Source organism: Heterocephalus glaber, unplaced genomic scaffold (genome assembly GCF_053883595.1).
Source record: "Heterocephalus glaber isolate CG9 unplaced genomic scaffold, H.glaber_assembly_v1.0 deba00000281, whole genome shotgun sequence".
Taxonomy (NCBI): domain Eukaryota; kingdom Metazoa; phylum Chordata; class Mammalia; order Rodentia; family Bathyergidae; genus Heterocephalus; species Heterocephalus glaber.
Genome location: NW_028258139.1, coordinates 1,094,741 through 1,108,680, shown reverse-complemented (window position 1 = coordinate 1,108,680; position 13,940 = coordinate 1,094,741). Strand labels below are relative to the sequence as shown.

Genomic DNA, 13,940 nt, shown 5'->3' with positions numbered 1-13,940 from the left:
GGCATCTTACGCAGGACTCGGGACCTCAGTAGGGCGTGGGCAGACCTGCCTGTCTGTAGCAGGCTGATTCAGCATGTTCTGTGCGACTCAGGCCCTCGGTAGCTAAATTACTTTGATACAATGACAGGGATGTAAGTTAAGTTTGTTTAACTTTAAAAGAAACTACTACATAGTTTCCAAAATATTGTACTGTTTTATATTCCCTCTGGTTATTCATGAGAGTTCTGTTTGCTCAAATCTCTACCAAGGTTTGTACTTTCACTGATTTTAGTTACCAGTATTCTGTTTTATGTGGTACTCTATCTCACTGTGTTTTTAATTTATGCTTCTGAGATGAGTAATGATGCTGAATATAATTTTGTGATCCTTTTTATTGTTTTTTGGTATTGGGGATCGAACTCAGGACCTTGCACTTGTGAGGCAGGGGGCAGCGCCGCCACTGAGCTAAATCCCTGGCCCTGTAATCCTTTTTATTGTTAGTACAATGAATTACATTGATGGATTTCTGAATGTTAAAAAAAACTTTGGATTCCTGGTACAAACTTGGAGGTTGTGTTTGACTTACTTTACTAACATTTTTTGAGAATAGTTTTATGTTCATGAGGGTCATTGTTCTGTAATTTTCTAATACGTTTTTCTGGCTTGGTATCAGAGCAATGTTCCTCTCATGCAGTAAGCTAAGTATTCCAAAGGATTTGTGTAGAGCTGATTTTATTATTATTTTTTTTAAGGTTTGAAAGAACACTCATTAGTGAAACCATCTGGTCCTGAAGTTCTTTGTGAAAAAATTTAAACTGTAATTTATTATTATTTTTACAAGATAAAGTTATTCAGAGTTTTAATTTTGTGTGTGCTGCGATCATTACAGTCTTTTATTAAACTATTTGTCCACTATCTGCATTCTGTTTTTCTCTAGTCCATTAACCTCTTCAATGTACTCCTGTTCAACTTGAGGATTAAGAGGGGTATTAATATATAGGTTTTTAGAATTTCTGTCTTTTTTCTCCCATTATATTTCTGAAAAAGCTGGGTTAGGTACCCTGCAAATTTTTGAAATCTTTTATGTCATTCACTTCTTAGCTTCTACTTTGCAAAGATTATGGCATATGTCTTGTATCTTTTGGGTTTAATTTATAATGAGGTGCATTTTCTGGTTCCTTTATTGTTGTTCTTTTAATTATTCTTATTCATTTAAAATTTTTTCTGTGATCTGGACTCATATCAATAATGTCATGGAGTACAAAGATGTCATCTTAGTTGTCTGTCCACTCTGCCACACCCCCTCCTGACAGTGGATATCGTCAGCTTCTACTGCAATTTTTATAGTACTCCTTTGCAAGGATGAGACTGTAATGAATTAGCAATTTAGAAAGGTACAGAAACCTATGATAAACAGACATCATATTTCATTATTTTTATTTTTATTTCTATTCATACACTTTTCATCCTTTTACATCTCAGTTGTTGGGAAATGCAATTTCTTTTCCTATTGATTTGGTTCTTGCACATTTTGCAAGTATCGATTCTCCCCTGATCTCTTTTGCTGCATTTCTAAGAGAGCAAAATCTGAAGAGCTTCATTTCATTTTATTTAAACAAGCACCAACGTGCTAGGTATTATACATAAGATAGCTCAAATTCTCCCATCTCTAAGTTTATAATTGCAACTTAACTGCTTCTTTTGCTATAAAGATAGTCATTTTCTACTCATCTTTAAAAATTATTTTTTCTTAATAAAGGATTATCTATCAAGATGACTTGTTAGCTTAATATGGCTTTTTATCATGTTTGGGGCAAATAAAATACGATTTTCTGTTGTAAAACAGAATTTTACATTCATATGTTAATTTAACATGTTTTATACCTTATGTAAACCTGGAATCTGATTACTTATTTTAATGATCAAAATTGAAAATATACTTAAGGAAGAAGTAATTACAGTCATCCAATGTCATTTAATCCTCAGTTTTGAATTTTATTGCCATGTATTCATACTTTTTAATATAATCTTAAGTGCATTTCCTAATTCTCATTTTTTCACTTTTCTTATAGGTTAACTTTCTGACGTTTGCCTTAGATAAAACTGGCAAAACGAAATAGAAATCCTAGGAAGTTACATCATGCCACTATTAATGTGTTATAATGTTTAATCGTTCTCATTTATACTCACAGTGAACTATGTATTTTTAGCACTGTTTTTATATGTTGCTGGATGGCACAAATTTACTTAGGGTTTGTGAACCTCAGTTATTTTTACCTATTAATTGAGGGCACAAAATAATAAATGAAATTGTACTGGATGATTTTTCAAATATTTTCCAACTTGTCTAATTCTAATTATGCTTTTATTTCAGAAAATATCCAAAATAAAAAAATGTAAAAGGTATAATTATTAATGCGTATATTACATATTGGAGTTAAGATTAGTGGAGATATTCTGGCAAAATACTGGGAGCTTCTATAATGACTCTCTGAGAGTCCAGTCATAAGCAGTTATGATGGGATAATGGTCACTGTCTAGCCTTATTAGTAAAGATCTTCTGGGAATATTTTCACAGTCACATTGTAGGATGCAGTAATTTTTTGGACTATTTTAAACACCAAGTCTTAATTCCTTCTTAGGGTACTTTTCATGAGAAGTTGACCTCTGTCTATTCTGACCTCTCCTAGTTTTATGATGACCTGTTGTTTTGAGTCTTTCATTTCTATAAATTGCCATAATGGGTGTCATTTGTGCTTCTGTAGGTGGTAACTGGAAGGTTTCCATAATCACCAGTGACTTGCCAAATGCAGGGACCAGCTCACAGATCTATATTATATTATATGGACAATATAGAAGTTCTGCCCCCATATATCTTTATGGAGCAGATGGGGTTCGATTTCAGGATGGCCAGGAAGACATCTTTACTGTAAGTAAGAAAACTGAGTCCTGTTAGTAGAAGTGAAACAGCTAGCAGGTACTTTTAAATGAGTTCAGTTTATCAAATTGAGCTCTTTCTATTGTAACACCATATGCCTGTAGAAATCAAGCAGAAGAAACTCATGGCAGTTTCTTCTCAAGCCAACTTAAGCAAATCCATCATATGGGAATAATCAGTATCTAGAGGAAGTACTAGATGTTTCACATATGCTATTTTTGTATAGGTGTCTGTCAGGAACAAGGGCTAATGCTCTTGGCTAGTGGTTCACAGGCAATGACAAAAAGAGCAAATAAAATTAAAAATAAGGAGGGCAAAGAAGTTGCCATCAAGTAATAACAAGTAGTTATTAGTTGCTATTAGGTATTGCTTGTTAACATGCTAGACACACTGAGATTTGGATCTAGAAAGTAACAGATAGTAAAGATGAAGCAAAGGAAACTAGTGCCGTGATGTTAAACTAAGGAGAAAAATATTAGCAGTAATGGTAAGATAGGTCAGGCAGTAGTATGTAGATGCTTAATGATATCTGTTGAATGACTGAATACTTAAAAGGATTGTTTTGAACTGGGTGGAGAGAATTAAGTCATAATCAGAAAAGGATGTTCATCAGCACCTCAGATCTTTTTGGGACATTCACATCCATGTAATCCTGGGTGTGTGGTTTACAGCAACCGGTGTACTTATTCCATATACATCACAGGAGAAGCTGACCCACTTGAAACTATTATTCCTGTTAGGTTAGTGTGAACTATGTTATCTGTAGATATGGAAACACTTTTCTTGATGATCAGGGTAAGTAAAAGAAATGAAGACTTTGTCATTATTTTTCATGTGTAAGAAATAAGTTTAGAAGTGACTATTCCAAAAATACAGTAGTCTGACTTTGTTTTGTTGTTACTGTTTTGCTGTTTAATGTCTCATGTTTACTTTTAAGTTAAACATTCATTTGACTTACAGGACAAAATAATTTTGAATTTTATAATACAAAATGTGTACTTTTAAGCACTCATTCCCATTTCCTTCGCACATAGGAAACCATTTCCATAGTTTGATGCTTCTTTTCTATGAGTACTTCTACCACATTTCAGTTTTTTGTCATCTAGCCTTCTCTTGCTCAAGCTCTGGTACTAAATATATTTTGTTTGTGGTGTGTTGGCTTCATTAAGTTTAGTAATTTCCTTCAATTTTGATCATAGTTCAATGTTATGATGAATTATTTTCTTACAAGTGTTCTTAGGCAAACTTTTGGTTTTCATTCTCCTTTCCTTTTGCCTTATACGTCCTTTTTATAGATCTTTTCTTGTGATAAAACACAACATAAAAGCTACCATTTTCACACTTTTAAAGTACACAATTCAGTAGCTTGTAGTATATTCATAATATTTTCAACCACTACTTCCAGAACAGTTTGGTCAACCCCAAAAGAAGCCCCATTAAGCAGTCACTTTCCATTCCCTTTTCCTCCATTTTCTAGAAGTGTCTAAAGTGTTTTCTGCCTTTCTGATTTGTATGCTTTTAATATCTTCTTAATGTATTGCTCCACCTAAAAATTTATACAGTGTTGAATGGTGAAAACTGGTCTCTTTGCTTCTGGTTTTGGGAAAAGCTTTCAGTTTTTAGTATTGAGTATGCATTTTTCATTGATGCCATTTATCATGCTCAGGAAATTCCTTTTACTTGTAGTTTTTCAAATGTTTTCATCACGAGAAGGTGTTGGATTTTATCAAAGGAATTGTCTTTGCATCATTTGAGATGAGTGTGTATTTTCCTTTGTTTTATTCTACTTGTGTAGTATATCATATTATTTGTATTTCTAACAAATATCCATCCCTGGAATAATCAGTTGATTATTGTATACAATCTTTTTTAAAAAAAAATACATGTTTGCAGTACATAATGTAGACATTCATTGTGGGGAGCTGGTACATAACATGTCTTAGTTCTTTTTTTAAAACCCCTTCCCTTCTCTTCCCTTTTCCTCTCTCCATCTCCTGGACCACTTCCCTATTCTTTTTGTATGTTTCTGGTGCATAATTTTCATGTTCCTGGTGGCAACTTGATACATTACACATCACAATTCCTTTTTTCTTTAAAAATCTCATTTCTCTCCCCTCCCTTGCTCACCTCCAATTCTTGTTTTCCTTCCCATATGCTAAGGGTCTATCTCTCTATTTCCTGTTGTATCTCTTTTATTTCGCTCACTATTTATATTTTGGGTTTTCATATAAGAGAAACTGTGATATTTAAGCTTGTATGTCTAGATTCATTTCACTTAATATTGTGGTTTCCAGGTGCATCCATTTTCCTACAAATGACTCAAGCTTTTCCTTTTTATGGCACACTAGTACTCCACTGAGTATAAGTGCATTTCTCCATTAATTTCATTGGTATATTTAGGGACGCGGCGTGCTGACGTTCATCATCGGGAGTTTGTACCTTCATATAATGTATTTTGCTTCTTATTTCCCCATTCCCTGGGCCTCCTTTCAGCCTCTCCATCCCCCCTAAATGTTTCCACCCCTCCCCCAAAATGCTTCCATTTTTTCTTCTTCTCGTATTTATTCCATTCCCTTCTTTCCTTCCCCCTACCCCTCCCTTCCCCTTTGCCCCTTTTCTTCCTATTTCACATGTATTATACAGTTTGATCCTTATTTACACTTTCAGTTTCTCACACCAGAGAAACCATTTGGTATTTGCACACGTGTTTCCTGTTTATTTCACTTAAGAGTATGGCCTCAATGTGCATCCATTTAGCTACAAATGTCTCTAGTTTCTCATTCTTTATGGCTGAGTAGTACTCCATTTTATAAAAGAAACCACATCTTCTTTATCCAGTGTCCAGTTGATGGGCGATTGGGCTGTTTCCAAGCTTTAGCTATTACAAACTGTGCTGCTATGAACATGGGTGCACATATATCACTGTGGTATGATTCTTTTAATTCTTTTGGGAAGATCCCCAGCAGGGGAATAGCTGGGTCAAATGGGACCTCTAATCCTAGTCTTTTGAGGTATCTCCATACTGATTTCCACTCTGGGTACACCAGTCTACACTTCCACCAACAGTGAAAAAGGGTTCCTTTTTTGCTACAGCCCCGCTAGCATTCGTTACTGGTTGGTTTCTTGATAGCAGCCATTCTTTCTGGGGTGAGGTGGAATCTCAGTGTTGTTTCCATTTGCATTTCTCGAATGACCAGTGATGTTGAACATTTTTTCTTATGTTCATTTGCTATTTCTACTTCTTTGTCTGAAAAATGTCTGTTCATTTCAGATGGATTGGGTCTTTAAATTTGGGAGTTCTGATTTTTTAAAGTTCTTTGTATATTCTAGATAGTAGACCTTTGTCTGAGAAACAGGTGGTAAAATTTTTTTTTCCCCCACATTGTGGGTTGTCTCTACACTGTTGGTGGTTTCTCTTGCTGTGCAGAAGCTTTTTAATAAGAAGAAATCCCACTTGTTGAGTCTTTGTGCTAGTTCACGTGCAGCTGAGGTCTTGTTCCTGAAATCTTTTCCTATACCAATGTCTTTAAGAGTTCTACCTAACCTCTGTTCCAGCCGGTTCAGTGTGTTTCTGTTGTAACATTCAGATCTTTAATCCATTTCAATTTTAGTTTAGTGCATGGTGAGAGATATAGGTTTATTTGTAATCTTTGGCAAGTTGAAACCCAATTTTTCTAGCAGCCTTTATTAAAGAGGCTATCTTTCCTCTAGTGAGGGTGTTTGGCTCCTTTGTAAAAGTGAGGTGGCTGAGTGTGTCTGGAGTTGTTTCTGCATCTTCTAATCTGTTCCACTGGTCCTCAGGTCTGTTTCTTTGCCAGTACCATGCTGTTTTTTTTTTTTTTTGGTACCTGGGATCGAACTTAGGTCCTTGCACTTGCACAGCAGGCAACGAAACTACTGAGCTAAATCCCTGGCAACCATGCTGTTTTTATCACAGTGGCTTTGTAGTATAGTTTCAAGTTGGGGATTGTGATACCTCCTACCTTGTTTTTATTGCCTAGTATTGCTTTTGATATTTTAGGTCTCTTCTTGTTCCAAATGAATTTTTGGATTGTTTTCTCCAGGTCTGTGAAGTATGCTGCTGTGATTTCAATTGGGATTGCACTGAATCTATATAGCAGTTTTGGAAGTATGGCCATTTTCACTATGTTGATTCTTCCTACCCAAGAGCAAGGGATGTCTTTCCATTTTCTGACGTTATCTTCAATCTCTTTTCTGAGTGCTATAGTTTCAGAGTAGAGGTCTTTAATTTCTTTGGTTTGGTTGATGCCTAGGTGTTTCAATTTTTTGGATGCTATTGTGAAAGGAATTGATTGCCCCATTTCTCTCTCAGTGAGTCTGTTGTTCTTGTAGAGGAAAGCTATTGATTTTTGTGTGTTGACCTTGTATCCAGCTACTTTAAAGAATTTGCTTATCAAGTCTAGAAGACTTTTGGTGGAGTTCTTAGGGTCTTCTATAGAGAGTATCATGTCATCTGCAAATAATGACAGTTTGGCTTCTTTGTTTCCTATCTTTATTCCTTTTATTTCTTTCTCTTGTCTAATTGCTGTGGCTAATTTTTCCAAAACTATATCGAACAGGAGTGTGATAGTGAGCATCCTTGATTTGAGTGTGAAGGATTTCAGTTTTTGACCATTTAGAATGATATTGGCTGTTGGTTTTTCATAGATGGCTTTTATCAGATTGAGGTAGACACTGTCTATTCCATTTTTTTGTAGAGTTTTTATCATAAATGTGAGTTGGATTTTGTTGAATGCTTTTTCTGCATCTGTTGAGATGATCATATGGTTTTTTTTCCTTGCCTGTTTTAGTATAGTGTATTTCATTTATTAATTTGTGTATGTTGAACCATCCCTGCATCCTTGGGACGAATCCCAGTTGTTCAGGGTGTACAATCTTTTTGATGATTTCTGCATTGTATTTGCTAGTATCTTAGTAAGGAATTTTGCATGTATGTTCATTAGTGAGATTGACCTATTGTTCTCTTTTCAGTTGGGTCTTTCTCTTCTTTTGGGATTATGGTGATGCTTGCTTTCGGGAATGAATTTGGGAGTATTGCTTCCCTTTCAGTTTCACTGAAGACTTTAAACAGTAGTGGCAATAATTCTTCTCTAAATGTCCTGTAGAATTCAGCAGTCAAGCCATCAGGACCTGGGCTTTACTTCATTGGTAAGTTTTAAATTACATTTTCAATTTTTCTGATTTATATTGGATTGTTTATAATTTTTAGGTCTTCATCATTGAACTTTGGTAATTCATACACATCAGTAATCTGTCCAATTCTTCTGTGTTGTCCATCTTATTGGCATATAGGTTCTTGAAGTAGATATTGATGATCCTCTGGATTTCTGCTGGGTCCATTGTAATTTCACTCTTTTCATTCCTAATTGCATGCATTTGGGCCTTCTTTCCTTTTTCTGATAAAGTTGGATAAGTGTTTGTCAATTTTGTTCATTCTTTCAAAGAACCAAACCAACTCTTTGCTTCCCTGATTTTTTTGTATTGGTTTCTTAGTCTCCATTGCATTGATTTCCACTTTGATTTTTATAATTTTATCCCTTGTATGAGCTTTGGGGTTGTCTTGGTCTTCTTTTCTAGTAGCTTGAGGTACAGCATTAGATTCTTTATTTGAATTCTCTATGTTTTCCTAATATGAGTATTCACTGCTATGAATTTCCCTTGTAAGACTGCTTTCATTGTGTCCCACAGATTCTGATACAAGGGAATCTATGGGATTCAATAGATTCCCATCTTGGGATCCCATAAATGACAATACATTGTCATTGACATTGTCATTTAATTGACACTGACATTGTCATTTAACTGTAGGAACTGTCTGATTTCTTCTTTAATTTCATCTGTGACCCATTGGTCATTCAGAAATGAGTTGTTCAATTTCCATGTGTTGTTCACTTTCCATGTGTTTATGAAGTTCTTGTGATTTTTTTTGTTATTGATCTCCAATTTCATTGCACTATGGCCTGATAATATACAGAGGATAACTTTAATTCCTTTGCACTTATTTAGATGTGTTTTATCAACAACTATGTGTTCTGTTTTGGAGAATGACCTGTGTGCAGCCAAAAAAATGTGTATTCCCATTTTGTGGGGTGGAACACTCTGTAAACATCTGTTAAGTCCATTTGATTAAGAGTCTGATTGAATTCTAGTATTTTGTTGTTTATTTTTTTGTCTGGTGTGTCTATCTATTTATGACAGTTGGGTATTGCCGTCTCCCACTACTGTTGCATTATTCCTTATATGATTTTTCATGTCCATTAGTATTTGTTTTATATAGTTGGGTACACTAGTGTTTGGTGCATGTATATTTATGATTGTCATCTCTTCATAGATTGTTCCCTTCACAAGGATGTAGCGTCCTTCTTTGTCTTTCTTAATCAGTGTTGGTTTGAAATCCATTTGATGTGGAAATAGGATAGCTACTCCTGCTTTTTTCTGTGTTCCTGTCACACAGAGTAATTGTTTTTCACCCTTTAACTTTCAGTGTATGAGTTTCTTTTTGAATTAAGTGTGTTTCTTGTATGCAGCATATTGTTGGTTCTTGATTCTTGACCATTCTGGTAGCCTATTTCTTTTGATTGGTGAATTGAGACCATTAATATTGATTGTTATAGCTGATATGTATTGACTTATCCTTTTCATGACATTTTCCTATTGTTGGATTCTCCCCCTTTGCATGTAATCTCTTATCTTGCCTGATGGATTCATTCTGCTGAGTGTCCTGGGGATGTGATCTTCATTGTCTTTCCCTAGGATATTGTTTAAAAGTTTTTGGAGTGCTGCATTGGTATTCATGAAGTTCCTCATGTCCTCTTTATCATGAAAGTATCTTATTTCTCTATCAATTTTGAAATTTAATTTTGCAGGTACATCAATCTGGGTTGGAGGCTGTTTTCTCTTAGGGCTTGAAGTACTTCACTCCAGGCTTTCTTGACTTGAGGGTTTGTGTTGAGAAATCTGCTGTGATTCTGATGGGCTTTCCTTTGTATGTGATTTGTTTCTTTTCTCTAACTGCTTGTAGCATTTTATTCTTTTGTTGGGTTTGTTGAATCCTAACTATTATATGCCTAGGTGTAAAGTTTTTTGATCATGGCTTGTTGGATTCCTATATGCTTCACTTATCTATATGTAAAATTTTTTTCCACCAGTTTAGGAAGTCTTCTGCCATTACTTCTGTGAGTAGTTTTTTTAAGTAGTTTACACTTTCTTCTGTTTCTTCAGTGACTCCGATCAGTCTTATGTTATTCTTCTTTGCATCATCTAGTAGCTGCTGGATTGATTTCTCATGGTCTCTTATTATTTTTAAGAAATTTTTCTTTTCCTGTCACTAATTGCAATCCTGTCTTCTATATCTGAAATTCTGTCCTCACACTGGGTCATTCTGCTGTGTAAACTTTCAATGGAGTTTTTAATCTCCTGGAATTCTGTTTACATCTGTTTTATGGATTCCATGTTTTTCCTGTGTTGGGATTCTATCATGTTCCTCAGCTCCTCTATTTTTTAATCTGTGTCTGCTCTAGAGTTATTAATCATGTCTTTCACTATGGATATAATCTGTTGTTATCTGAGAAATTATTTCTGATCTCATTTTTTCCAGATCCTCTTTTGTTGCCAGTTCTGGGAGTCCAGGTGGTTGAGTATCAGATTGTTCCATCTCGTTGCCCTTTGGGATTGCCGTATGTGGTCTGGAATTTTGGTTTTGAGTTGTAAGGGTCTTCTCATTTCAACATATGCAGCCTGCTGTACTTTTGATGAGGCAACCTTTGCTTACCCAGTGGTCTTCAATTCTCAGCAAGCCTCAGAGAGGTCTTCTCTTTGCTGCCTACCACTTCATCAACTCCTGGCTTCAGAATGGTGGCCCTCTGGATCCCTGTGCTGCACTGTTGTCAGGGCAGAGTTCTGCCTGGGGCCTGGTACACTCAGGATGGTATCTGGGCTTGCCTCTGTCTGAGGCCTGCCCACCTGCATAGCTGTTGTCTGGGAGGGCCTTTAGCTGGGAGCTGTGCACCCGAGTGGCTGGTGTCTGAGTGGGCTTCTGGCTGGGGTCTGGGCATACCTACTGATGGAATCTGGGTGGGTCTCTGTCTGTTGCCTGCACATTTTCACAGCTGTTTTCAAGGAGGGCCTTTGGTTGAGACCTGAGCCCAAGCTTGTGGTGTCTGGGTGAAGCCTTGGCTGAGCCCTGGGTAGCTGCACCTCTCTAGTCCATGCAGGCTTCTTGCTGGGATCTGCATGCACTTACCAGTGGTATCTGGGTAGACCTTTGGCTGGGGCCTGGGCCCAAGCTGCTGGTGTCTGGGCAGGGCCCTGACTGGGACCTGGGTACCTGTGCCTCTCTGGTCCATGCCTATAAATACATTTTATTTATCCAGTCATCTGTTGATGAATATATAGGCCATGTCCAAGAGTTAGCTATTGTGTATTCTCCTGCTATAAACATGAGTGTGCATGTATCACTATAATGTGATGTCTTTAACTATTTTGGGAAGACACCTAGAAGGCAATTACCTGTGTCAAATGATATTTCTAGTTTTAGTTTTTTGAGGAGTCACAATATTCATTTCCATAGTGGTTGTACTACTTTATACTCCCAATAATGAAGAAGGATCTCTTTTTTCCTATAGCCTCACCAGCATTTGTTATGTTTTGATTTCTCAATGATAGTTATTCTTTATGGAGTGATATGGAATCTCAGAATTGTTTTAATTTGCATTTCTTGAGTGACAAGTGTTGGTAAACATTTATTCATGTATTTATTGGGCATTTGTACTTCATCTTAGCAGTATATATGCATTGCAGTTACTCATTTTTGATTGGGTATTTTAATTTTGGTAGTCTGCTTTTTTTTGTTTTTTTTTTGAGACAGGGTCTCACTATGCAGTTCAGGCTGGCCTTGAACTCACTATGTAGCGTAGGCTGTCCTCAAACTCATGGCAATCCTCCTGCCTCAGCCTTCTGAGTACCGGAATTACAGGTGTGTGCCACCACACCTGGCTAGTATGCTTTTTTTGAGTCCTTTATATATTCCATCTGAGGAAGAGCTGGCCAAATTTTTTTCTCTTTCTGTAGTTTTTTCTTTTGCTGTACAGAAGCTTTTAAATTTGTTGATTCTTTGTATTATTTCTTGTGATACTGAAGTTCTGTTCAGAAGTCTGCCTATGTCTGGGTTTCGAGAGTTTTATGTATTTTGTTTTTCAGCAGGTTAAGTATTTTTGTTTTACTATTCTGATCGTTGATAAATTTTGATTTTAGTTTAGTACCTGTTGAGAGATATGGGGTCTAGGTTTAATCTTCTGCATGTGAATACTCTATTCTTTTTAGCACCATTTGTTGAAGAAAACTCTTTCCCCCAGTAAAAGTTTTTGGGCCCTTGTCAAAGGTTAGGTGGATGAGTGTGCCTGTATTTGTTTCTGCACCCTCTATTCTGTTCTGTTGATCCACATGTCTGTTTTATTTGCCAGTAACATGCTGTATTTATCACTATAGCTTTGTAGTATAACTTGAAGTCTGGGATTGTGATACCTCCTGCTTTGCTTTTGTTACCCAGGATTGCTTTTGCTATTCTAGGGCTTTTCTGGTTCCATATGGATTTTAAGATTTTTTTTCTATTTCTGTAAGGAATACTATTGGTATTTTGATTGAGATTGTGTTAAATCTGTATATCAGTTTTGGAAGTATGACCATTTTTGATTATGGGGATATCTTTCTATTTTCTAATGTTTTCTTTAATATCTTTCAGTGTGCTCCAGTTTTCATTGGAGAGGTCTTCACTTCCATGGTTAGTTTAATTCCTAAGTATTTAATTTTTCTTGATGCTGTTGTAAAAGGTATGGTTTCCCTAATCATTAAGTGAGTTTATTATTGGTGTACATAAATGGTATTAACTTTTCTGTGTTGACTTTGTATCTTGCAGTGCTACTGAATTTGGTTATTGGTTCTAGGAGTTGTTGGTGGAATTTTTTGGGTCATCTATTAGAGGACCTTATCATCTCCATGTAATAATTCAACTTCTTCTTTTCTTTTCTTTTTTCTTTCTTTGGTACCGGGAATCGAACTTGGGTCCTTGTGCTTGCACAGCAGGCAGCGAAACTACTGAGCTAAATCCCCGGCCCTTAACTTCTTCTTTCCTTATACCTATCCCTTTTATTTCTTGCTCTGCCCTATGTTTTGAGAACTGTATTGAACAGGAGTTGTGATAGTGGAGATACTTGTTTTGTTCCTGGTGTTGGAGGGAAAGCTTTCAGCTTCTCCTTTTTAATTTGATGTTTGTCAGATTGGTTTGTCGTAAGTGCCTTTTATCAGTTTCAGATGAGGTCCTTCTATTTTACTGAGGTTTTTATTTTAATCATGAATGGATGTTGAATATGATGAAAGGCTTTTTCTGAATCTATTGAAATGATCATGTGATTTTTCTTCCTTGCTTCTGTTTATGTGGTATGCTACATTTATTGATTTGTGTATGTTGAACCACCCCTGCATCCCTGGAATGAATTTTACTTGGTCATGATATATGACCTTTTTGGTGATTTGTTGCATTCTGTTTGCTATATTTTAGTGAGGATTTTTGTATGTATATTTATTAAAGAGGTTGGCCTATAGTTCTCTTTCTTGGTTGGGTTCTTTTCTGGTTTTGGAGACAGGATAATGCTAGCTTTTAGGAATGACTTTGGGAGTACTCTTTCCCTTTTCATTTCATTAAAGAATTTTAGGAGTATTGGCATTAGATCTTCTTTAAAGATATTTTATAATTTGAGAATGAATTCATCAGGACCTGGGCTTTTCTTAGTTGGTTTTTAAAATAACTTCTTCAACTTTACTTCCTGATATTGTATTATTCAGGATTTTTATATCTTCTTGGTTCAGCTTTGATAGTTCATATGTATCAGGAATTTTATTCATTTCTTCTGAAATCTCCATTTTATTAGGGTACAGATTCTCAAAGTAGTTACCAGTTATCAGGATTTTGGCAGAATCTTTTTTGATTTTGCCTTTTTTACTTCTA

At 35.9% G+C, this 13,940-nt stretch overlaps 1 protein-coding gene across 3 annotated transcripts in view; it reads left to right on the top strand.

Moving 5' to 3' along the window:
- Positions 1-13,940, top strand: part of Rp1 (RP1 axonemal microtubule associated) — a 226,275-nt gene that overhangs the window by 64,633 nt on the left and 147,702 nt on the right. For all 3 annotated transcript variants that reach the window (XM_087185399.1, XM_087185401.1, XM_087185394.1), the window contains exon 5: positions 2,745-2,908. In XM_087185399.1, coding sequence (XP_087041525.1) covers positions 2,745-2,908 — 164 coding nt within the window. The remainder of the gene's footprint in view (positions 1-2,744; positions 2,909-13,940) is intronic.